At 43.3% G+C, this 26690-nt stretch overlaps 1 protein-coding gene across 1 annotated transcript in view; it reads left to right on the top strand.

Annotated features, from left to right (window-relative positions):
• ASPA (aspartoacylase) overlaps positions 1-26690 on the top strand; it is a 336193-nt gene that overhangs the window by 232760 nt on the left and 76743 nt on the right. Inside the window, exon 5 of the mRNA XM_069615192.1 lies at positions 5543-5652. Coding sequence (XP_069471293.1) covers positions 5543-5652 — 110 coding nt within the window. The remainder of the gene's footprint in view (positions 1-5542; positions 5653-26690) is intronic.

The raw sequence follows: 26690 nt of genomic DNA on the forward strand, positions 1-26690 counted from the left end.
AACAGTGTGCTCTTTCAATTGTGAAGCCCTCAGACAATCGCCCCGGGTTGACATCCAGCAGGATCAAGTTCTCTATATAGGTAGGGTTGGGGCCCTCCTCTCCCTCTGGCAGGCCCAGAATGTGAATGTTATTTCTATGTGTTCTCCCTTCTGCGTCCTCAGCCCATAGCTCCAAGGTAGCATTTTTAGCCTCCAGGGCGTGCACTCTGGACTCCAAGTTGCAGGTAGCGGTCACTTTCTTCTGCAATAGCGACTCATTGGCTGTAACTCACTCGGTCAGGGATCGCACATCCTGCCTTAAGAGGTGCACATTGATCTTTACCTCTTCTATCTTGCCCTGCAGCGAGGTTAGAAAAGCCGCAATTGCTGCAAGTATCTTGTCTTCATGGGACTCCCCTTGGGTCATCAATGCACCCGACTGCTCCTCCTGCCACAATGGCGCAGGGTCCCGTTGCTTACCCTTAGCTCCAAAGGATTCCATTTTGGTGCCCCTGTCACCACCTTTCTGCCTATTAGCCAGCATACCAAGGGTGCGGAGTGAGTGCACACAGCGCTATACGGCGTAGTGCAAGCTAGCAGGAGTGAGGCAGCAGGGCGTCCCCACAAGTGTGTCTGTGCAGTTAGTAGTGACCATACCTATTAACTGCGGGTCGGGTCCAGGCAGTAAGTGAACTCTCTCTCTAGGATGTTAATGAGGTGTCCGCATGGCAGTGTGTCCACGCTGTGCCATACCGTGGCTGCGGCACCAGGCCCCCCCAGACTCAGAGAACTCCCTTACTACAAATGTGCAGCAGGGGCAACAGCAGGGCACGCGCATACCACCACTTCATTGGCACCAAAATCCTGTCATAAAATGCAGAGGCTACCAGCCAACTAAGGGAGCTTCAACCCGCTCAGGCCAAGAGTTACCAATCACCCACAGGGTGATTCAGCACCTCAGGTCCAGGGTCTGCCAGCTCCACAATCTGCATCAATTGTCTGGAGACTGTGCTGACCTTACATGGAGGCAGACTATTTAACAGCAATCAAATGTTCGCCGCACGGGAGACCCCAGCAGGCTGCCTGCGACATCTGCCGCCGGCTCACTCTCTCCATCAGTGCGTGCCACAGCCAATCAGGATCCGTGCTTCCCCGTGGTGACAGGTTCAAATGCCACTGGCCACTCCGTCGCACGGTAAGGCTGCAGCTCCCCTGCTGCTGTGCTACGATTCTCTGTGGCTTCAATCTGATCCTTTCTTGCATTCACCAGCCACCAAGCGACACAGCACAGAGCCCACGCAGCGATCCTCAGCTGCACAGGCACTTCTCCCCTCGGCCACAGCACTCAGTGAGCCGCGTCATCTGCCATCCTGCCGCAAAATGGTGCGAGCGGGTCGCTTTTGCTGCAAGGCTCTGAGCAGCGCTGCAGACTATCAAATCCTGCCCAAAGCAGGCAAGTACTCAGATCAGGCCGAAAACAGGATCCGGCTTACCACAAAAAACGATCAGCTTTGGAATGAGAGAAGAAGCTCATGCCAGACACGTCCTCACAGCATGGACCCTGGCCATGCCCCCATCTTTAGAGCGTTGTATATGATAATGCTCTTGAGAGAGCATCAAGATGACAAGCAAACCCATTTTGTACTTTGAGCCCCTTTCCTGGCATCAATTTTAGCCAACATATTTGGAAGACTGGTAATTATATGTTACTCATTCCTGTCTTTTGGTGCACTTTTGACAAAATACCAAGACTGAATGCTGCTAGATAGACAAAGAAGCATTGAAATGGCCTGTAGTGTTAGCTGTTGTGTGTTGAGAACATGTTCTGCGTTTATGCACACAGACACACTTAGGCAGACACACACTCAGGCAGATGGGAGATTTGTGGATGGGAGAAGCAGGCAGAGAGGGGAGAGAGAGTGCAGAATGGGTGTCATAATGAATATGATTCCTGAATGAATGAGTGAAGAAGGATGTGTGAATGGATGATTTTGTGGATAAATGAATGGGAAAGTGTATGTTGATAGAGGAATGAATGAATGAAAGATTTTGAAGTTGGATGAATACATTTCAGTTCATATGATGGCGTGAGGAGGTATTGACAGATACATGAACCATTGTGATATGGATGAATAGGTAATTAAATAAGCATGTAAGGATGACCAAATGAGTACGAGAATGGGCAAATCTTTCAGAATGTGAGGATATTTGAATGAGTGAGTATGAGAACAGCATTGCAAAACCCACAGCAAGGCCATGTCACAGGATGCTTCTGTTTTCAATGAAGCAGCTAGGAAGTTTGAATGTGCACAGCACAGCATATGAGACTGACAGCACATGCACTAAAATAATGTAAGCCCAGAATGCATCAGGATGCTGTGATGTATTTCGGCAGCAGCCTGCTGTTCCCAGTTCGATAGTGTGTTGAGAGTAATGGATGAGCTTCAGCGGCTCATTCTTCCAGCAGACCTGTAGGATGTATGCAGTTGATACAGTCATGTCCTACTCACAGTCATGTCCTACTCACAAGTGGCGGTGGTAGCTTTTGGTGCCAGAAGGCGAGTGAACATATTCATGTTGAACCATTATTATTTCTGCCAAATTAATGATGGGCCAAGCATAGCGATGCACCCCGAAGTACTGTACAAATAATCTGGGGGATTCCCCCAAGAAACCATTTTAAATAGCGGGTTGATAAGAATAATTGTGGTTAAAAGCCATGAAATGTAGATCCACTTCTGTAGGTAACACACGACAAAATCCTTTATACGCCAGGAGAACAGCAGTGAACAGGTTTGTTTTACAGCATTTCCATAATACCTGCTTCACGATATATGCCATCTTAGCCATTGCAAATCTTTCACAAACACAATGTTGTGCCCATGTTATTTGCCAGCATTCCCAGTGTAAAGCACTTTCATTAAGCTGGTGCCCAAAGTATATATCATCATTGCCACTGTGAAACCTTTGTGATGCTGCACCCACAATATATGTCAGCATTGTACAATGTCCAGAAAACTGTTTTAAAGTGTAAAGTGCTTTGTCAAAAAAATGCACCAAAACTGTAATAAGGCCCTATTGATAGTTGTATAAAGTAAATATTTCATTTGAACCCAAAGTAAATATACAGAATGTTTATTGCACAAAAAGGCTAGCTCTATTTTATTCCTAAAGCAATCACATAGCAAAACATGTGTAGCGCTCTCAAGCTCCCCACATCAGGTGTGGGCAGCCAATGCATCCCTGCTTCTATACTTGCACTATAATTCTCAGAATGCAACACACAACCCAGGACTGAGGACTGAATGAGCCACTAAGTACAGCAGGGAAAAACTTGAGAACTATGCACATGCACAACACTGTCTGAAAACAAGCCTATACGACTATAATTATTGGCATGTTTAAAACACTTAACTCCATTCCAGCTTCATCCGTATATTTGTTTTTTTTCCCATCCACACCCTCCACTGTGAACACCTCTACCCTCAGAATCACTGTCACAGAAAAAGAAAAAGTTCACACCCATTGCTAAAATGGAACTATCATGAGGCAAAGATCTGATTGAGCGAGGAAGCATTAAACAAGCAAGAGCCCTGAAGTATTTGATGCTGCAGGTCAGCCTTCTCTATTTAATAGCCATTCTCCCTACTCCACCCCTTTGCGTTGAACTCCCCCCACCCTACATCTTCACAGCATGCGTTTACTCCTACCCACGTCAGCAGCAATAGTAATTAGGGATATTTGCTTGCCAAATGGTCAGATCAAAAGTAGCCCAACCCACTGGGCACCCTTAACAGTAGGGTTTTCTGTAGTCCAAATGGATGGGGAAATAGCCCAATCTGCCAATCCTGTTTACATAGCAGAAATGCACACTTTTTTCAGGAATTGGCCTGGGGAGTGGCAGTCAAAGAGGTATTGTTATGAATGGAGTGCCAGGAGTATTCATTCAGTCAGTGTCCGTATGACGCTGTCCTGTAAGGGTCAGGTCAAATCCTGATGGAATTAATGCTCTACAGGAAGGAAACCACAAAGTGAAGTACTGTATGTTGTTAAACAATTTGGACAGCCTGCACTAGACAGTCTGTAAACCAAAATCCACTCTGTCTGGATATCTGAGCAGCGCCTCATGGTTTGCCAGCTAGGTTCACACTTATAAATACCATACATACGCATACAGTAGTAATGTTTGGCCTTCACCAACTTTCAGCCAAAACTAAAACTGACATAACTATTTTGGCAAAATCACGAAAATATAACAGCGATTTACTGCTGTATGACTTAGCTATCATCTTGACGGATCTTTGTGATCATGACGACCCCCAGAATTCCGATGACCGAAAATGCAAACTTTTTTTCCCAACCCCTTTCACCCCACATAGATATGCGGTGGAGATCCCCCATACTACTATTATATCCCATACCCCTCACATATATACGTGGTGTAAGGGGCGGGGGGGCGGAAAAAAAAGTCTGAATTTCGGTAGTCGAAATTCTGCGGGTGACATTATGGTGCAATTCCATCTTGACTGATGGCACACATTCTTCATTGATTGATAAATGCTTTATTTTCTTGAACCCAGTTCAAATCTTTAAAAATATTCTTGTGGGTTAGCATAGTAATTTGAACATGTCAGAAGTATTTCATACTATTAATCTAAAAAATTATACTTTTCTATTGATGTTAAAAAAATGTCCTTCTTGCAGTCTTGGTTCATTAAAGCTACAACTTCAACTTGTACTCATTCTTTTATGGCTATGAATGTAGAGATTTGCACATCATAACTTGACGTGTTTGATATTAGGAGAATTTATACATGTTTGTGTTTAAAGTAAAATTAAATGGCTAAGCAAGATTGGGAAATACTAAGGAACCTTGGTTATGCTGAATTAGATGCAAACCTGCATATTCGAACTACAGGTGGCATTAAAGAACTAACTGATAATTTCTCCATTAGAAATAGCTGACAATCAAAAATATTGAAATGCTAACATATACTGTCGTCCGACATTGACCTCTAAATTTAAATAGTAGGCATGAAATCTATTTAAATTGTTTTCATAAATCGTGACAGAGATCTATGTTGTTTAAAATGAGAGCACAGTCACTGCCTCTGACAGAACATTTGGCAAATTGGGACAAAATCAGCCAAACGACGGATGATTTTACATGTGATGGACTAGTTCAGATAGGTTTTACTAATTCTTTCCCCCCCCCCGCCAAGTTATAGTTCTATAGGGACAGGTTTTCTTAAATCAGTTTTTAATTCATGGGGTATTATAGTTTTTAAGGTTGCAGTTCTGCATGTTCTACATGTTGTGATATTAATGAGATTTAGGAACTGCTTGGCCGGTGTATTGGTACTTTACATTAGAAAGAAAGTCTTAATCTAAATGATATTTTAATCCAAGATGTATTTTAAAACTTTGTGTGCAGTTTATACTTCCATTAAGATTAATTCCTTTGAATGAAGTAGCAATATAATATTAATATATTATCAGTTTCCTAATTGAAGTGTATGTTTTTGCCTGGTAATCTAATTTTTAATGAATCACTGAATTTCAGGAAGAGAATTCCCACCTTGTAACATTGAAGTTTACAAAATTATGGAGAGAGTAAATTATCCCACGGATGAAGATGGTGAAATTACTGCAATCGTTCACCAGTGTGTTCAGGTATGTCATAACTTGACTGCATGTGCGGTCATTTTTTCACAGATCATTTTTTAGAGATATTTTTGTGCCTGCGATATTGTAAACATTATAAATATTCACGTGTTGATTAGCTTTTAAGGCCACTTTTGAGCTGAAACACAATTAAAATAAAATACAATACCATTACATATTGCAACACAATCAGAAAATGGACCATAAAAATCATTACAGTCCTTTTAGAAAAACTTATCATACAATTTTAAGGAAATATGTTTTTAAAATGTATTCTTAGCAAAATACTGTTCTCTCAAAACATCAGACAAATGCAGTGCCCAAAGATGCAACAAAGGGAAACTATGAGGGAAAAGCGAGGAGCAAACTGCTTTTTGCAGAATCCCTGGGCTGCCTTGCTGCTAGTTGAGCTCTCAAGATTAATAAGGAGAGCGCTCAGAAATTTCATTCTCTAAGAAAATTCCAACATTTCATGGTGTCTTATAAGACTACCTGACAACATGTGGCAAAACAACATTTGGTGAAAGCGTCCCAGTGCCGAAATAGGATTTCAGGGTGGATGCCTTCTGCACGGACCCACCAAACAACCCATTCTGATATTTATTAAACTGACAACCAGGAGCCATAGCAATAGGTTCAGTCTGACTAGAGTGTCACTGCGAAGGACCGGCTTCCTCAGTAGGAATGGAGAGAGAATTATACCTCCCATCTCAGGCCACAGACTTTTGGAACAGCAGGGGTAACCATGGCATCATGCTCCACCATGGTGTCACTAAGATCCCCTGTACTCTTTCCCTCCTGACCTTGGACCAGTCTTATGGAACTACAGGAAGGAGTTGGAATGTGAACTGAAGACCTTCAGCACAAGGAGATGATAGCAGTCATGTACCTCCCTGAAAACTGACAACCAGTTTGCCGGACCAGACTAGGGCAGGCGAAAATGTCTTGATTTCCCACAAGACTACCAGTAGTTCCCTCTAATTCAATGATTTGATCCCGTTGGACTAAAATCACATCCCCAATGGCCAAGATTGACATCAAAGTTCTCCCTTAGCTCTTCTTGTTCACATCTACTTTGACTTTCTAAGGACTCAGAGAATACATGAGCATACCTGTAATTAGGTTTGAACTGCCCAACCACCACTTCAGTTTTTTGATTAGCAAAGGAAATAGTGGAATCAGTTGGTCATATTAAAGAGACTTGGGAGACAAGTAACTGAGATTGTCCTCACCAGAGGCTTTAGCTAAAGCTTTACCTAAGGAATCATCCAGGTGCAGGAGCCACCTTCCCCTGGAAGCAACAGTACAGATATACAGGAGGACTGTGGGTTTCTAATAAAGTCCTCAAGCATTCCTGAAGCTTCAGAGGCCAGCAACGAGGAAGGAATATGTTATGATGTGCTGTATTGAGTATGGTCAATGTGAATCCCAGGGCATGACATGGAATCAATTGAGACTTTTGAAGGTTCTGAAGCCAACCATCGGCATTAGACAGCGTGCATATACAATGAGTTGCCTTCACAATCTGCAGATGGGCTGGTGTATGGATCATCCAGTTGTCCTGGTCTCTATGGACATGATTTTGCAGAAAATATGACGACTAAACATAGTGGCCAAAAAATCCCAAATTGACTGTACAAAAGACAAAACTGATGGCTTTGCCAATACTTGTCGTTCATGCCTGCAGGATGTTGGTCTCTGTGAGAGTCATTTTTCAAGAATCTGAGCAAGCTTCTAAATTTGAACACCGGGGAAGGGCGCTCTGCCAATCAGGTGGCTGGAACAGCAGGTGTGAATACACAATCCCTGCCTGCTGTTCCAGCCACCTGAGACACTTCCCCAAGTGGTGTTGTTTTCTTCTTTTCTTTTTTCTGATGTGCGGAGGCAACATGGAGGCTCTCCCTGTACCTCTCCATGTTGGAAAGCCCCATTTCCCTTTCCGCTACCCCACCTTGCCTGCAGAACTGGAGCCTTGTGCTCTGGTCCCTGATGCTCCTCCCATCTAGCCGTCACCATTAAAAAAGAAAAGGGACTAGGTCCCTTTTCAGATGAAGGCGGCCGTTTTGGAACATGTTTTCCATGGCTGACGTCATCCGAAAAGGGATCTGTCCCTTTTCCATTTTAATGGGGGTAGCCATTTTTTTTTACTTTTTATTTTCTCAATGGGAGATGGGCTTGCGCTGAGCTCATCTCCCGTCCGATGAAAACAAAAAGGAAAAGTACCTGCTCCCCGGGAAATCCCAGGGTGCAAATGGCTTCCATGCCCCGGCTTGGGGGTGGAAATGGGCTTTAACAGCCTGCAGCCTGAGCTGAGGCCCTGGCTTCGCTTGGGTCTATCAAATCCCAGGCTGGCATGCCCTTAAACCCCATGTCCGACCCCAGCCAGGGCGTGAAAGCTATATACTCTGCAGATGATTTTACCTTTGACTGCCTCAGCTGAGTTTCTTTAATATGACATTTACATTAACATTCAACTCACCTGCAAGCTCCTTTTAAAGAATAAAATGTCAAATTCTGCACATTTGAAGCCTTGATTCGTCAACATGCAATTAAAACCGGCATTGCCTAATGGTGCTATTGTAGATTGACCCCTTGCTCAGAGAGTGTTCAACAACAGAACAACGCTAGGGAACACAATGTCCAATAATAACTTATCAACCAAGACCCATGAATCCTTTCAGAGGGGGTCAGAGGTTTCAGAGTCCCCTTCCATTCAGTCACTGTTGTATTTCTTTATTTTCGGATGTATGTTGGCCAACACCCTTCTCCTTTAGTTTTGTTTTTGTAGGTGGTTGGGTGCAATTTTATTTTTGCCTACTTTGCATTACTTGTTGGGTTGTATTTGGACAAATCTGTAATTTAAATGGGCTCACTGTGAGGTTTGGGTACTCCTCGCGTCTGTCCTGTCTCCTCCTTCACCGTTTGCTGTCTCTCCGGGCGTCCGATTAGCTGGTTGGCCTCTGTGCTGTGTTCCCCGGCTTGCCTGTTTCTGGGATTATGAACGGTGTCAGTATACATTTGGACGGTTCTCTCCCTGGTGACACCTCACTGTTGTCTTTCTCTGCGTCTCCGCCTTTCGTGCTCCGCATATGATACAGAGTGTCGCTGTCTTTCTCTCTCTCTCTCTCTCTCTCTCTCTCTCTCTCTCTCTCGCTCTCTCTCTCTCTCTCTCTCTCTCTCTCTCTCTCTCTCATCTTTAAACTTCCGGGCACTGCTCAATTGATTCCAAACACTATACAGCTGCATTGGCTTGCAGTTTCTGGTTCTCTTCATTACTCCATCCCTCTTTCTCGTCTCAGTAATTGCAAAGGATGTGTATTGAAAGATACTGTCAGCAGAGTTTGAAAATTCTTGAAGGTGATTACTAAAATATGCCTTCAAGGCATTAGGAATGGAGGGGATAGCCCTAAAAGTAAAAGGGGGATACCACGTCTCATCTGATGATGCCTGTCTTCCCCCTTGAGGGTTGCTTCCCCTCATGTGATCCTCCCCCGCATAACCACACCCACGGTCAGGATCAGGTAGCGGCTGCCATCCCCTGGACACATGAGGAGAGGCTACCTGCGGGAAATTAGTGATGACATTATCAGATTCATCACATTAATGTCATTTTTTAGGGGTTTCACTCCCTTCTTGAAACATGCTGTTCCGAATGCTACTAAAGAGGGAGTGTAGAGTCTCAGTGTGTTCTTTGATGATGTTTGCTGAGTAAACATTCCCCGATTTCACTTTCTTGGCTTTATCTTCTATTGATGTAAGGTTGAAAGCCCAGAATCTGATGATGATATACCTTTCAGTGGTTCCTTCATTTGATCTATTGTGATATTTGCTGTTGTGTTTAATGGTTTACATTTTCTTCACACAGAAGGCAACCACGTTGGCAGCTGTTTTTCTCATAGTGAATGGTTGTTGCTAATTTGGTCTTGGTTAGTCTGTTCTCTGTAAATTGGAAACCCACTATATATGAGAGCTGCGAGAAGCCCAAAGGTATTGTCACTCCTACTCCCCATGGATCCTCTGCGCAGATGGCCAGGGACAGGCCATCACTCTTGAATCCTGACCCTGGGGGCGGACAAGCGAGGGAGGGTCACCTGGATGAAGGGCCCTTGGGAATGGGGAACCCTTGGACGAGACATGGTATCCCCCATTTCCCATTGATGACAAACTTAACCCTCCCCCGACCTTTATGGGCTATTCTAAGTGAGTCTCCCTCATTTTTCCACACATGACCTTTGATAGTACTGGGACGAGGAAGGGCAACTAGGAGATATGCACACCAACATGCACCACATTGGTACTGAGACAAAGAAAAGGGCCTCAGAGGAGTACCATTGCAAAGGTCAGGCATGTCTTGTTAACAAGCCAACTATAGTCAGGCAATTAATGAAAAGGACTCACATCTGCAACCCCTTTACACAACTCGGCTGCATAAAAGGGGTGTGTGCAGGAAGGAGAATAGAGAGAGGTGAGACGCTGATGGGAGCTGTGGTGAGCCGTGCTGCAGCGGTAGAAGCATACCAAGGACCGTAACAGCTGGGTTCCATGTGTTAATATCCCGCAAATATATCGCCATATAAGAATTGTGCCGTATTTTTGCAGCGATATTAACACATTGAACCTGCGGGGGAAAACCCCTGCAGCCCACATATTATTTTAAAGTGAGCGGGGGACACCCCTGCAACCCACGCTCCCATTTACCGCAAAATGTATCCCCACTAATAATATCGCCTATGGCTGTTCCCGACGACCATATACATGGCGATATTATTAGTGGGGATAATATTACCTGATAACAGCAGCTGAGGGTCCTGGTGAGTATGAAGTGGGAGCAGGGGGTCTGTGGTGCAGGGGTGAGGCAAAAGAAGGAGACCAGATGAGGGGTCATCCTTCCTTCCTTTTAAAGGACTGCGTGTTCTCCTATGGTACTGCAAGAGTGTGAGAGTGTCAAGAGGGGCAGAGGGACGCCCCTGGAAGTAACCCGCCAAGTTCATAGCCTGCGCGATACAGAAGAAGACTTCAAAGTGAGCCAGTGAGTTTTTCAGAGCGAGAAATCCAGTGTTAGTGTAACCATGAGTCTCATGAAGTTAACCACTATTGTCAATGGGGCCCGACACTGGTACAATGTAACATAGTGGTTGCGTGCCTTGTTAAAGAAGCAAGCACGTTTTCAAAAGTCTTCCCAAAATGTTATAAATTCTTCCTTTTTGAACTAATTGAGTTTGTTGAAGTGGGCCTGAACCTAAAAGGAACATTTTCGAAAGTCTTCAACAAAATAATGAAAATACCGAAAAGCAACACACATTGAATACTGAACTAACAGTGAAAGTTAACATTGAAGCGAACCAGCAAAACACTGAACACTGAATACTGAATGAAGCTGAATATAGTGCCTTTTGCACAACAAATGAACTCAAACGTAAATGCATATTGAACACCGAACTAAAAAGAGAAATGTAACATTGAAGCAAACCAGTAAAACACTGAATACTTAGTATATGTTGCACAATGAACAAATTCAAATCTTGAAGTTGAATATAATTTAGCAACATAAGACTGTCTTAAAACTTTGAACTGCTATTGAATAACATTAAATGATTGCTGCACAATGAAGAAAGCCTAAACAGTGAACCTTAAGGAGTTAATAAAGTGTGACAAGACTACCATTCGAAAAGGGGTTTGTGACAAGTGGTGGCAGAGTCACAAGGTGGCTAAGGAGAAACCAGAGGAGCCCAAACAGCACACCAAAATCCCAAAAGCAGTGAAGGGAAGCAATTGTAGGTAATTTCTGCACAGGAGCAAGGAACAAGGAACCTGTGTGAGACATTGAAGTCTTGGGGAAGGGAACCCTGAGGCTTGGCAAGTTTATGTGGTGTCTTAGGATTGGAGTCTCAAGACCTCCTTTTGTTTGGTGTGTGGTATTAGAAACTTGGGGAAGGGAACCCCAGGAGTGACTCTGAACTATATTGCTTTGAACTGAAGATAGGTAAACGTCAAGACTCTTTTTAATGGAACTTTCTTATGCTTGGGGAAGGGGAGCTGAGATGAAGCTGTGAGCTGGGAGAAGCTCAGAACTTTAAGTTTAACACTGTCTAATTTGACTTTGACATCCCTACACATTTATTTGTTCTAGTGGTGAGGTCAAGGATAGGCTTTGTAAGCTTTGGACACAAACAAACTATTAAGTTAAACTCTTTGACTCAGACTTTCCCTAGTTTTGTTCAGGTAGGGAAATCCCACCTTAGCATAGGGCAAGTTAGGCCTATAACCATCCTGACATTTAAGTTAATACATATCTTTTGTTTGAACTTTGTCTGTTGTCTGATTCATCAGCATCCAATTCCGAACCATCTGCAGCTGGTTCTCAGCTGATGGGAGAAGGACACCAGCATCCTCCAAGGGTCTTCGTTCAGTATTCTGGAACAAGAGATGTCTATAATGACAGATTCCTCAGAATTCTAAGAGTGCCACAACAAAGCTCGAGAGATTGCTCACCTTTGCTACTCCGAAGATTCTGTCAGAGACATCAATGTATTGTAACTGAATTCTTCTTTTTAAGCTCTTGAGAGTTTTTCTGACTGGTGAAAGATGAGAATGCTCTTGTTGGTGTGTAAAACATTCTTGCTGTGTTGTGAGCCTATGTTTGTGCAGGGGGTAACCCATTTCAGTGAAAAATACCAGCTGACAGTGGATCCTTTTTCCTGGGCAAAAGAAAAGAATACCTCTTTATTAGTAACTCACCTAATGAGTGACCTCAATCGGGACGTTAAAAAAAAAAAGGAAACAAACTGTGTCCTATGTAGATGGACACTTGAATCCCCCACACACCTATGGTACTGTCTGCAAAGATAGTCAAAAATTAAATACTGGTAATTTACCAGAATTGTTAATAAGTATTCTTATTTAATTAGTCTTTTAGGTAAAATGGTCAAGAAATCAAAACCATAATTTAAGGATGAAACAATTCAAACATAAAATTAGCTTTGTCCATTTCCAGAAATTCCCTTCTTCGGGAGCTGATAATTTTTTTCTTCAGTGAGTTTTCAATGGTATCTAAAGAATAAATTAGGATACAGCCATCAATATTTTTAGTTTCCAATCTTCAAACTTCATAGAACATTTGTCGTCTCTAATACGAAAAAAGGTATTTTTCACCTGGCTAGTTTATACCATGTGCCTGCTTCAGGTAAGTTTTCACAAGCCACAGTCTCGTAGTCTTCACAGTCCCTTTTCTATAACAAAAATGATATAAGATCATGAGGACTGTCCTACTTTAGTTGACTGTATAAGACTATTTACTGTATAGAATTTTTAACATAAAGTTAGTGCTTACCTATATCTTTATGTTTCCATGGAGAATTTTAAAAACATTATGTGAATTTCACCCTTAGTCTGGATTTTAATCATCACCCTGTAGGGGTAGGCATGGATAAATGTGTTTTAAAATCTTGAAACATCAAAAATTAAGAAAGGCATTATGATGCTGCCAGGCAAACCCACTTATTGATAGATTGTCCCGTTGCCCAACTTTGTCAAAATTGAAGTCTTAATGCATAAAAAATCCACTGGATTCATGTGTCCAAATAATCTATTAGAAAAAAGTATTGGTAAAAGACGCGGGAGTTATCCTTCTTTCATGCTCAACTCTATATTATGGATGGCTGAATGTATGCCTATTTCTGTTGGTCTGTTTAAAGAGGATGACAAATTACCCACTGGACTGGTTTCGGAGTGCCTCTATCCCCATCTCTTCTCCATGTGGTTTGCTCACGGTCCAAAATGGCAGCTATTTAGACCACGTCATTCTAGTGAGTCGGCCTGGTCATGACATCATGTTTGTTATTAATCGTGATGTCACACGTCGTGGTGCCGCATCACAGCCTAATATTAAATTGTGTCTGTATTTGAATTACATAAACATGGTCCAATAATATGGACATAGTCGAGGTGATTATATCAACATTCAAGCGATGTCTTTGAAGTTGGACTTTAAGGTTGGCAATTTCGAATCAGTATTCACGTGATGGCATTGTAATTGTAATTGTTTATTTGTAAAGCTCTTATACATAAGTGAAGTGCTTCAAGGCGGGAAGGGAACAAGGGGATATTGTTGTCATTCGTAGTCCTTGAAGATTCCGAATGACCCAACAGTAATAACTAGCATACTAGGTCAGGGCATTTCTGCTAGAATAAGTGTGAGACAAAAGTGAGGGGAGATGTGCGGGGGATAGGGGAGAAGAGAATACAAGACAAAATGTTGTTCATCAATGCACCTCTGCATGCTGGCACAGCAAAGCTGAGGAGGGGAGCAAGAGGGAGACAGGACAGATAAACTTGTTAAGACTAGTACATTCAATGTTGTGCAAATAAGCAAAAAGAAGTGTGAGGGAGTGGCAGGACAAGTGCACCCGGGCCAGGGTTAAGTGCAGAGTGGGTGCCATTCTCATGGAACAAATTCCGAGTGCAGTAATGCAAGCAGAGTGCGGAGGCCCGGAAGAAAGTGCAGCACTGGTGGGGGAGCTTGAGACCTTAGAGGCTCTGGAGGTGCACCAGGCAACCATTCAGCTGACTGAACAGGTTGGGGATGAGAACGAAGGAGGAAAGCCGGAAAGAAGAGAAAGGAGGTTAGCAGGGGAGAGGGAGAGAGAAAGAGGAAGAGAAGAGGAATGTCTTGAGGAGTTTCCGGAGCTTAAGGAGGTCCGGCTCAAGATGGAGAGAGGCACATAGGCTGTTCCAGAGGGAGGAACCTACAGAGGATAAGGATCTACCCCCAAATCTCTGTTTGGATAAGCGGCTCAATCACGGGGAGTTGGAGGAGGCCGAGCGGAGGGCTCTGGAAGGAGAGTACTTGGGAAGAGAGAATTGTAGATAGTGGGGCCCCCGGCCCCAGGCTATTGCAGAAAGCAGGGTGTGTCACACCTTGTGAAACGGTTGCTCTCTCTTTGTGTGCCTCAGATAGAGGTTACTAGTACTTAATTAATGCACGTAAAGCATATTCTGTGAATTTCAGTTCAAGTTGAGTCAGTATATTTTACGATTGATTGTTGATTGCTGAATTAATTCATGTTATTGCTTAATATTAGTGGTAACATTATACCCTGCTAAGGAAGATAGCACATGACCATGCTAGGATGATATATCCATGAGAACTTTAATATTGCCAATGCATTTTGGAGAATACAATCTCCTTCATCAGGGCTGTTCTCTCCACTAGCCATCATAATTAGCATCAAAATTACAATTATAGCAATAGTGCCAAAGAAATTACAAAAAATTACATGTATGTGCATAAAAATAAATAATATGTGGTAATAGAATGTACCAAGGTTTCAGTAATCCGTTTGTGAAAAAAAGATGAACAATTGAATACATATGTGTTACATACCATCATTCCAATCGTCTATTGGTGAATGAAAAGTAAAAGAAAAAACAGGAAAAAACTGTAAATCAGTTTTAACACACAACCTTTGTATACATCATTTATGCTGAATTGTGTTACTTCAGAGGTTATATATATTTGAAAATACCTGAACGTAGTTTGCTGTGTGTTTGCAGTCCATTCAAAATCGTGATTCCTAAAGCGTAATAAATCTCAATTTATAAACTAATTCAAACAAACTATTATTTTTCCAGTTCTTTGACGACACGAGCAAAACACTTACTTGAAAGTAGATGTGTCTGCCGTGTTCGTGTAACGAAGGAGGTACTCTAGATTCAAGTAAATGTCCTTAAAGGAATTCATACACGTTCAATTAGTGTTTAAATAGTAATTGTGCCTGTCAATGTAGTTGCAAACTATACTATTACATCTGAGTGGCGTCCTCTGCTTACCTTCTCCCTTGTTCCTTCGTCTCCGAACCCTGCAGTGCGCGCGTGCGTCCTGCTCTCAGCTGTTTTTAATTGTGCCTGTCAATGTAGTTGCAAACTATACTATTACATCTGAGTGGCGTCCTCTGCTTACCTTCTCCCTTGTTCCTTGGTCTCCGAACCCTGCAGTGCTCGCGTGCGTCCTGCTCTCAGCTGTTTTTAAGCATTGTTATGGTAACTGGCGAAAGACATATGAGTCAGACTCGCCCGTAGGCGTGTCATGACTCAGCGGTGTTAGGTCCCAGCCTCGCTCGAAAAGCGATTGCAGGGACGGGCCTGCCACTGAAATGTACATTATTATTTAAAGAAACTGTGTTTAATGCATCAGAGTGTATTGCGTGTAATTATATTGTATGTGAATGTCCCAAAACGCTTTGGAACATTCACGTGAAATACAAAACATTGGTATAGCTAATTACCAATTAGTGTGCATGAGTTACCTAACTTCTACGGTAACAAAATAATCATGTGCTTTAGGGAGGCTATAATAATGTATCCCTAGAAAGCAATGCCATGGGCATGGTATGATGTTAACATCACAAGGCAAAATCTGATATTCTAATTTCATAACACAATGTGATTAATAGCGCTAATGAATCTTGATTTTTCTACATTGTCTAAAGTAAATACACAAAGATACTGCTTGTCATGTGGAGGTCACAAAAGATAGCACTATCACTGGCAGATGACTAACAGGTGACTTACAATAGAAGCACCCGGTGTGCTGGGTTGGTATCAATGTCCACTGTATATAAATGATGTCATCTCCACACTCAAGTGACTACTCATAATAAAACTGAATAGCATACATAGTGCTACATGTTTACATTTATCTCTTGTACATCTCAGGAAAATCAGTGCAACATTAAGTCACCTAGGCGAACATGTCATGTTCTTAGCATATTTAGTGACATTAATGTCAGCCTCAGATAGGTCCATTCAGCATAAGTTTCTATTAACCAGACATGTGTTGTTTTAGCATAATTACAAATAGCATTGGTAGTTGATCTCTTTGTTCATGCCAAATGGTTTCATACTCCCCAATTTGTCAATCCAAAATGTTTCTCTTTGATCCAGCTTGGTGTTGACATCCTCATGTGGATTCCTCATCTTCACCACTTCCATGATTTGAAATCTTATCTGTGACAAATCGTGTTTATTTTCTAACCAATGTCTTGCTACCGTCGAGTTCATATTGGTGTTTCTTATACATGAGCAATGCTCATTCCAACGTGTTTTGGCCATTCTCTTCATTTTGCCTACATAGTGCATGCCGCAAGGACATTTAAACAAGTATATAATATTAATGCTGTCACATGTGGCAAAATCTTTGAGTTTGATCTTCTGTCCAGTACGTGAATGACTGACAATATCTCCTTTGATAACAAAGTTACAGTTCCTACAGTGAAGACATGGGAAGGTTCCTTTCCTTTCAGTACTGAGACTTTTTATTGGTGGTCTGTTAGAAACAAGTTCATCAAGCAAATTCCTAATACGTTGATAAGCAAATGTAGGCAGTTCTTTAAATAAATGTTTCACCCTTGTGTCACAAGTTAATATGGGCCAGTTCTTTTTAATGATATTTTTAATCTGTTGACTCTGTGTTAACAATTTGGACACATACACTAAGTTGGGTGGATCCTTATTCTTCTCTACGGGGTTCAGAATGGTTTCTCGACTTATAGAGTTGATCCTCTCTTTTGCTTGATATATATCTTTTTCTGTATACCCTCGTGTTTGGAATTTTTTGCACATATATGCATGTTCTCTCTCATATTCAGAAGGATCACTGACAATCCTTTTGATGCGTAACATCTGACTGAATGGTAGATTTTTGAGTAAACTTTGTTGATGAAAACTAAGCCGGTGAAGTAGGTTGTTCCTATCTGTTTCTTTACGATACAACTATGTGCCAAACCCTGTTTCTTTTTTCTTTACAAGTACATCCAAAAAATGAATCTCCGTTATTGAACTTTTATAAGTGAACTGAATCCGTGGGTCTATTGTGTTAAGATGCTCAATAAACTCCTTCAATTCTTCACTTGGGCCTATCCAGATACCAAAGATATCATCTATGAATCTGGTCCATAGGTGTATTGATTGTTTCCATCTGTCATTTGTGAGTATATGATCCATTTCGAATTTGAACATGAAACAATTGGCATAAGTGGGAGCCATCGTTGCCCCCATAGCTGTTCCGGAGACCTGAAGAAAAAATGTATCTTTGAATTGAAAATAAGAGTTTTCTGCTATGAAATGAAGTAATATTAAAATGAATTCTTCCTGTGCTTGAATGTCAGGTGTTGATAGAAGTATCCATTCAATGGCTTCTTGTCCCAAATCATGTGGTATTGATGTGTATAGACTAGTTACGTCTATCGTTAACAAGATGCTGTCCTGTCTGAAAGGATTACCCATCAATTTCTTAAGAAAGTGCATAGTATCTTTAAGATAGGTTTGAGCCTGTTGAATGATAGGTTGAAGAAAGAAATCGATGTATTTCCCTAATGGCTGTAAGATACTATCGATACCTGCCACAATAGGCCTTCCTGGTGGATGTTGAGCATTTTTGTGAATCTTTGGGATGGTGTAAAAATTGGGAATACGAGGATGTTGACTCAGCAAAAATTTGAAAGTATTGAGAGCTTTATGTAGAGTTCTTCTAAGTTATTACGAATACTCACTGTAGGGTCCGCATCAAGTGTAGCGTATATGTTCGTATCTCTAAGTTGTCTCCAACACTCTTCTTCGTAGTCACTTGTATTCATTATCACCAGTGCTCACACCTTGTCTGCAGGGCATATAGTAATTTCCTTAGTGCTATATAAATTCTTGATCAATTTAAGCTCGTGTGGTTTGAGATTCTTGTGAGTCGGGTGTTTAAAATTCAGTTTTTCTAGTTCTTTCGTCACCTTCCTTTGGATAATCTCAAATGATGGGACAATGATTGGTGGTGTAAACTGACTCTTTACCTTAAATTCCTGATAGTCATATTCATTATCTGTTTTTGTTGTTTGGCCATCCATTTCAAGTTCTTCAAAAAACACCTTAAGCTTGAGCTTCCTTATGGATTTAAACAATTCTATCTTACTGTCAAATAAGGTAGTTCCATACGTGGGAACAAAGCTTAAACCTCTTTGTAATGTGTGGGTCTCAGATCTTGTAAGTGGACAATTTGAAATGTTTATCACTAGGTTTTCTTCTGCTGTTGCCTCGTTTGTGGGCCTTCCCTTTGACTTTCTTTTACCCCGTCGCGTTCTTTTCGACGTGCTCCTAAAAAAGCTTCCGTCCTAATATTTAATTGTTCCTCCCTTCTTGCGAGGGTTGCCTCTGTACTGGTTGTTGCTCTTATATCTTCCGGGATGTTAGTTGTACTCCCTTGATCTTGTTTGTCTTTTGACAAATCTGTATCTGAGCTAGACGTGCTATCCGACTGGTTTTGAGGATTAGTTCTTGGTCTAGTAGTAGGTCTTGGTCCATATTTGTCCATTTGTCCATCCATGAATAGACTTCTTAATTTAAATAGTCATATGTATCTCTTTTAAATTTGCAAATCTTCTTCTGTTCAAGCTCTCTTTTATAATTCTTGAGTTGGTTGTTTATTTCTGTTAATATTGAGTCGTAATCTTCTTTACCCAAACCCGGCCCCAGAAACACTTGTGGACTATGCATAGGGAATTGAACTTGATCCTTGCAGCCAGGGGGAGCCAGTGGAGGGATTTCAGCACCGGAGAGATGCAGTTCCTTGGCTTGAGGTCAAAGATAAGTCTTGCAGTTCTGTTCTGGGTAAGTTGAAGAGGTTGAAGAGTAGATGTGGGAAGATTGAGAAAGAGACGGTTGCAGTAGTCCAGTCTGGAGAGGACCAGGGCTCTGGAGACAGTTAGCCTTTGGGGGAAGGTGAGAAAAGGTAGAATACCTCTGAGGAGGTGCAGTTGGTAGTGGGTCTTTTTGGACATGTCCGAGATGTGAGAAGAGAAGGAGAGAGTAGAGTTGAAAATGACCCCTGTATTTTTTGCCTCACTAGTGGGTGAGGGTGTAGGACCAATGGTGGTTGGCCAGAGCAAATGTGGAAAATGGGAGCTGGGGTCCCTATGAGGATCATCTCTGTCTTACTGGAATTAAGGCAGAGATCATTAGCAGCACACCAGGACTGAATTGCGGACAGTCAGGGATGAGCGAGGAGGAGGAGGAGGGAGAGGGTTGCCTGAAAAAGAGTTGTGTGTCATCCGCATAACACTGAAAGTTGGAGGTGAAAGCAGAGATCATGTGGGTCAAAGGGGCAATGTAGACATTGCAAAAACCAGGGGATAGATTAGATCCCTGGGGGACACACACAATTAGAGAGAGAGTGATAGCGGAGAGAAAGGAACCAAGTTCTACCTGGGAAGGACGGTAAGAGAGAAAGGATGCTAGCCACGCCAAGGCTTTACCATTGATGCCCAGGGTCTCACAGAGACAGGAGATCAGGATGCTATGGTTACCGTATTGAAAGCAGAGGAGAGGTCAAGAAGAATGAGGACAGAGGGAGAGTTAAGCCAAGGTTTGATAGCAGGTTTTCACAGGTGTTCAGAAGAGCAGTTTCCGTGCCTCTTGATGCTCTAAAGCCCGACTGATGGTCATGGAGACAACCAACAGATTTGGTGTGGGTTGTCACGCTCACCTGATTCCCACGGAGGCACAGGTCTGGCTTCGAGTGCTGATGCTTCTTCAATGGTGAAGCGCAGGACTCTGAAGATGGACAGGAAGGGCCCCTTTACTCTGGCTTTTCTGGCTCGCAGGAATATTCCCCTGTGCGTGAAAAGGGAGTATTACCTACTGACGGAATAATGCTCAAGCCTCCCACTCCCTTCCAACCCTCCACGATACCCTTCCACGATTCCCCGTGAAGTCTCACCTTAGGGTCTGGAAGGATGAGTTCTCCATCCTGCTTCTGATGCAGGGGCGCGTTGAAACCCAGTTACTTCACTGGATTGAGGTTTGATGGGAGTTCAAAATAAACTTGACTATTCAGGTGAGGCGCTGTAAGAGTTCTGTTGCACGTTCAAAAGTTCAAGCTTAATAATAATGTTCATTGTCTTATTGCAGCAAGCGCTAATGCTTATGTCTTTTTCCCCTTAGGTGCCGGGGTTCGGAATGCCGGAGATATGGCGCCGACCCGAAGTGAAACGTGCAGTTCCAGTAAATGACAGGTAAGTTCTGGATGAGCGTTCAGGTAATGTCTTTGCATTCACTCATTCAATGTCTTTGTCTTTTTTCCCCATAGGGGCCGGGGTCCGGAATGCCAGGAAGCGGCAGGACCCGAAATGAAATGGGAATGTCCCAACAGGTAAGTCTTAGAAGGAAACTGAGCTTTTCCTATTCCCTTCCTTCTCCCACCTTGTTTTCTTGTCTTTTTCTCTCTAGGCTCTGGGAAGTGGGTGCGGATCCGGATGATCGCTGCTGAAGATGGAGGCGCCCAGGAAAGGTGAGTGAAATGCAGCGCTGCAGCGATCGAAGCGAAATGCTTTTAAAATTATGTCTTCCCTTTCAGGATCGTCGGTGTGATGTCTCCGTGATGCAGCTTTAGCAGGTAAGGTCTTCTTTCTCCCCAATTCTCTCTTATCTCCCTTTGCAGGCGACCCAGGATGCTGACAGGCGTGGCTGAAGTCCAGATGCAGGAGCTGACACGGTGAGCGTCCAGCTGCGAGGAGCAGAACAACGCGAAGCGTGAGTTGCTGATCGTTCGTGGTTTAAATAGCTTTGGAAGAAGTTCCAGGTATGTATCCTTCCACCGATCAGGTATGTATCCTTCCCGGACCACACCCAGGTGGAAAGTAGTCCCACAGGTAAAGCAGTTCCATTCAGGCCTCAAGAGGGCCTGGATGTAGCAGCATGGTCTGCTTCAGGTAAGTGCACATTAAAACACATGTCTAGCTTTATGAGCCTGGCGCCTAAGGCGCCAGGACAGGGGTCCAACATGAGCCTGGCGCCTAAGGGGCCAGGACTGTGTCCAAAGGGCCCCAGCTTGGGCCCGCTGGCACTTCCCTGGGGGGAATGATGCCTGCCTCTGGGGTTGCTGGGTTGGACCTGGCTCCTTGGAGGTAGGCATCATGACAGTACCCCCCCTCAAGGCCCCTCCCAAGTTTGTTCCCTCCGGGGGTTTTGGCTTGTTCGGAAATCTCCAGTGGAACCTTTGTATTAATCGAGGTGCGTGAACATGGTTACTAGGCTCCCACGATCTCTCCTGAGGTCCATATCCCTTCCAGTCAACAAGATAGAAGAGTTTCGACCTTAACACCTTGGAGTCTAAAATGTCTTTAACTTCGAATTCCAATTCCCCTTCAATTTGAACTGGGTCTGGAGGCTTGGACAGTCTTTGTCCCTGGTTGTACTGGCTTCAAAAGTGATGCATGAAAAACTGGATGAATACGCATGTTGGACGGTAAATCCAGTTTAAAGGCCACGGAATTGATTATAGCCTTGAAGGGATAAGGTCCTATGAATCTGGGATTGAAGGTTTGCGGGCCCTTGAGGGGTAAATGTTTCGTTGCTAGCCATACCTGGTCTCCTACTTGGTAAGGAGGAGTTTTACTTCGGTGCAAATCGGCGTTTTCTTTATACTTTTTCTTGGCTTGCTGTAAATGAGTTGCAGCTTCTTTGAAGGCTCGGGTTATTGTGGAATGCAGATGATTTACTGCGGGCATTTCCAGGGTCAGAGGTGGATCTAGGTCAGAGGTCCGAGGATGGTGACCATACAAAGTATAAAAAGGAGTTTGTCCGGTTCCAGAATGCACTGAATTGTTGTATGCATATTCTGCGATCCAAAGGATGTTTTTCCAATTAAACTCAGATTGGTGTAACATGCACCGAAGATATTGCTCGAGAGTCTGATTGGTTCTCTCGGTTTGTCCGTCGGTCTAGGGGTGGTGGCTGGTGCATAACCTCACATCTATTTGTGCTAGTTGACAACACTTCTTCCAAAAATGTAACGCTCACCTGATTCTCGCAGAGGCGCCGGTCTTGACTGGGCAACTACCGTATCTTCAAAGGTGATGTGTAGCACCCGGTTGGCTCTTTGGGCTGGACCTCTGTGCACTGTATGCCTGACTTCAAGAGTGAGATGTCTGCAGATAGAAAATATGGGATTAACGAACTGGGGTTATTGGGGTGTCCCTATCTCTTCCCTTTTTGCTCTCCTGTAGACCCCCAAAGGTTAACGCTCTCACCTTAGGTAAGTGAATGCCGAGCTCTCCATCTGCCTCGGGGCAGGGTGCTGTAACCAGTTTCTTCACTGGGTAGGTAGCGCAGGCCTCTTGACTTCAGAGGACTGCTGTCCGTCGTTTACTGCACGAACGGTAAGTTTCGAGTAATTCTATTGTCTTTAAAGTCTTTAGTAATGATGTCTCTTGTTTTGCAGGGTTCCGGCGAAGGCGGATGATGGGCTGAAGTGAGTTGAAGATGGAGTCCGTGTGATGAATAGAAGCGCCTGGAAGCACGTAAGTAAGCGCTTGTTGCCTGCTTCACGATGCGCTCTAACTGTCTTTTTATTTTGCAGGTACGAGTTCGGAGCGGCTGCAGGGTGCCGGAATACCCACTGGGTTTGATGTGGAAAGGAGTAATGGCACGTGAGTATTAAAGTTCCCCAATGTCTTTAAACGCACCTTGTTTTGTCTTTCAGATGCGGGATGCAGCGCCGAAGGCCTCCGGAGCGTGCGAAGAGTTGGTAAGCTTTTGTCTTTCAGATGCCGGAATGCAGTGTGAAGACCTCCGGAGCGCACGAAGAGTAGGTAAGCCTTTGTCTTTCAGATGCCGGAATGCTAACCTGTTCTTTCTTGTCTTTATAGGTGTTGCTGAAGACTGGATTCAGGATGGTAAGCCTTTTTTCCTTAGGCCCAGGATCCGATGCAGAAGACACGATGAGCGTTCTGCTGCAGAGGATGCAGAATAACGCAAAGCAAGATTCATCCACCGGGTGTGGTTTAAATAGCCTCCTGTAGTGCTTAGGTGTCTCCTTCCACAGCCACGCCTAGGTAAGAAAAGAGTTCCTGCCTTCCAGAAGAGTTCCAGTGTTCTGAATCTAGGGAGTGGCTCCTGCCCCACCCAACAGGAAAAGTAGTTCCAAACAGAAGAGGATCAGAGGCTCAACTGGCAGGCAAGTAAGCAGCATGGTCTGCTGCAGGTAAGTCCACCCAAGCATTATGAGCCCGGCGCTTCCAGCGCTGGGACTGGGCATATTTATGAGCCTGGTGCCACTGGCGCCAGGACTGGGTCCAAAAGGTCCCAATTGGGACTGGTTGGCACTCGGAACCTGGGTTATGGATCTGCTTTCAAGGGAGTTGGGAAAACCCTGACCTTTTGGAAGCAGAGATCATGACAGTACCCCCCCTCAAGGCCCCTCCCAAACCGGGCTTCTCCGGGGGTTTTGGCTTGTCAGGAAATGTTCGGTGAAATCTTTTGATTAGGCGAGGAGCGTGGACATATTCAGCAGGTTCCCAGGATCTCTCTTGGGGCCGTAGCCTTTCCAGTCAATTAGGTAAAATAGTTTAGATTTGGAGATCTTGGAGTCCAGAATGCTTTTGACTTCAAACTCGAGTTCTCCATCAACTAGGATGGGTTTTGGAGATTTAGTTAGTCGGGTTTGAGGTTGCACGGGTTTTAATAGAGAGACGTGGAAGACCGGATGTATCTTCATGTGCGGGGGCAAGTCCAACTTGACCGCTACTGGGTTTACTATGGTAGTGATGGAATAGGGACCAAGGTATCTTGGGTTGAATGTGCGTGGCCCTTTTAGAGGTAGATATTTGGTGGATAACCAGACTTGGTCCCCTACTTGATATTGAGGGGCTTCCTTCCGATGTTGATCTGCTCCTTTCTTGTATTGTTCTTTAGCCCTTTGAAGGTGAGAAACAGCTTCCTTAAAGGCTTGGGTGATTGTAGAATGCAGGTAGTCTACTGCTGGTGTTTCAAGATCTTGGAGGGGGTCCAACTCCGAGGTTCGAGGGTGACTGCCGTACAAAAGAAAAAACGGTGTTTTCCCAGTTCCCGAATGGACAGAGTTATTGTAGGCATATTCGGCTATCCAAAGGATGTCTTTCCAAGTTTTTTCAGTTTGTTGCAGCATGCAGCGTAAATACTGTTCCAGAGTTTGATTGGTCCTCTCGGTTTGTCCGTCGGTCTGAGGGTGGTGACTGGTCGATAGTCTCACATCAATTTGAGCCGACCGACAGCAACTTTGCCAAAAATGAGAAATAAATTGACTACCTCGATCCGAAATTAGAACCGAAGGAAAACCGTGTAGTCGGACGATGTTTTCGAGAAATTCTCGGGCCAGAGTTGCTGCTGTTGGCAAGCCTTTGAGCGGAATGAAATGCGCCATCTTGGAGAATAAGTCCACGATTACTAGAATCGTATTGTATCCGGAGCATGGAGGTAGATCGGTGATGAAGTCCATAGAAAGCGTATGCCAAGGGCGAGGTGGGATGTCAATAGGGCGTAAGAGGCCTGCTGGTCTTTCCTTTTGACTCTTGTTTTGGGCGCATACTCCACAGGACATTATAAAGTCTCTGATATCTTTTTTCCAAGACGGCCACCAGAAGTAGCGCTTGATCTTTTCTGAGGTCTTGGCCATACCGGGATGACCTTCCATTAAAGAATCGTGATAACAAGAGATTACTTTTTTCTGTAAATCTGTGCTGGGTAGGTAGGTAGGTATAATCGTTCTTGGAAATACAATAAGTTGTCCTTTACTGCAAAGTCCTTTCCCTGCAGATGCCAATTCTGTATGTCTGCTGGAGTTACAAGTTGCCCTGCAGTGCGCGCGTGCGTCCTGCTCTCAGCTGTTTTTAATTGTGCCTGTCAATGTAGTTGCAAACTATACTATTGAGAACTTTAATATTGCCAATGCATTTTGGAGAATACAATCTCCTTCATCAGGGCTGTTCTCTCCACTAGCCATCATAATTAGCATCAAAATTACAATTATAGCAATAGTGCCAAAGAAATTACAAAAAATTACATGTATGTGCATAAAAATAAATAATATGTGGTAATAGAATGTACCAAGGTTTCAGTAATCCGTTTGTGAAAAAAAGATGAACAATTGAATACATATGTGTTACATACCATCATTCCAATCGTCTATTGGTGAATGAAAAGTAAAAGAAAAAACAGGAAAAAACTGTAAATCAGTTTTAACACACAACCTTTGTATACATCATTTATGCTGAATTGTGTTACTTCAGAGGTTATATATATTTGAAAATACCTGAACGTAGTTTGCTGTGTGTTTGCAGTCCATTCAAAATCGTGATTCCTAAAGCGTAATAAATCTCAATTTATAAACTAATTCAAACAAACTATTATTTTTCCAGTTCTTTGACGACACGAGCAAAACACTTACTTGAAAGTAGATGTGTCTGCCGTGTTCGTGTAACGAAGGAGGTACTCTAGATTCAAGTAAATGTCCTTAAAGGAATTCATACACGTTCAATTAGTGTTTAAATAGTAATTGTGCCTGTCAATGTAGTTGCAAACTATACTATTACATCTGAGTGGCGTCCTCTGCTTACCTTCTCCCTTGTTCCTTCGTCTCCGAACCCTGCAGTGCGCGCGTGCGTCCTGCTCTCAGCTGTTTTTAATTGTGCCTGTCAATGTAGTTGCAAACTATACTATTACATCTGAGTGGCGTCCTCTGCTTACCTTCTCCCTTGTTCCTTGGTCTCCGAACCCTGCAGTGCTCGCGTGCGTCCTGCTCTCAGCTGTTTTTAAGCATTGTTATGGTAACTGGCGAAAGACATATGAGTCAGACTCGCCCGTAGGCGTGTCATGACTCAGCGGTGTTAGGTCCCAGCCTCGCTCGAAAAGCGATTGCAGGGACGGGCCTGCCACTGAAATGTACATTATTATTTAAAGAAACTGTGTTTAATGCATCAGAGTGTATTGCGTGTAATTATATTGTATGTGAATGTCCCAAAACGCTTTGGAACATTCACGTGAAATACAAAACATTGGTATAGCTAATTACCAATTAGTGTGCATGAGTTACCTAACTTCTACGGTAACAAAATAATCATGTGCTTTAGGGAGGCTATAATAATGTATCCCTAGAAAGCAATGCCATGGGCATGGTATGATGTTAACATCACAAGGCAAAATCTGATATTCTAATTTCATAACACAATGTGATTAATAGCGCTAATGAATCT

Source organism: Ambystoma mexicanum, chromosome 9 (assembly GCF_040938575.1).
Source record: "Ambystoma mexicanum isolate Mex_15411 chromosome 9, UKY_AmexF1_1, whole genome shotgun sequence".
NCBI classification, from domain to species: domain Eukaryota; kingdom Metazoa; phylum Chordata; class Amphibia; order Caudata; family Ambystomatidae; genus Ambystoma; species Ambystoma mexicanum.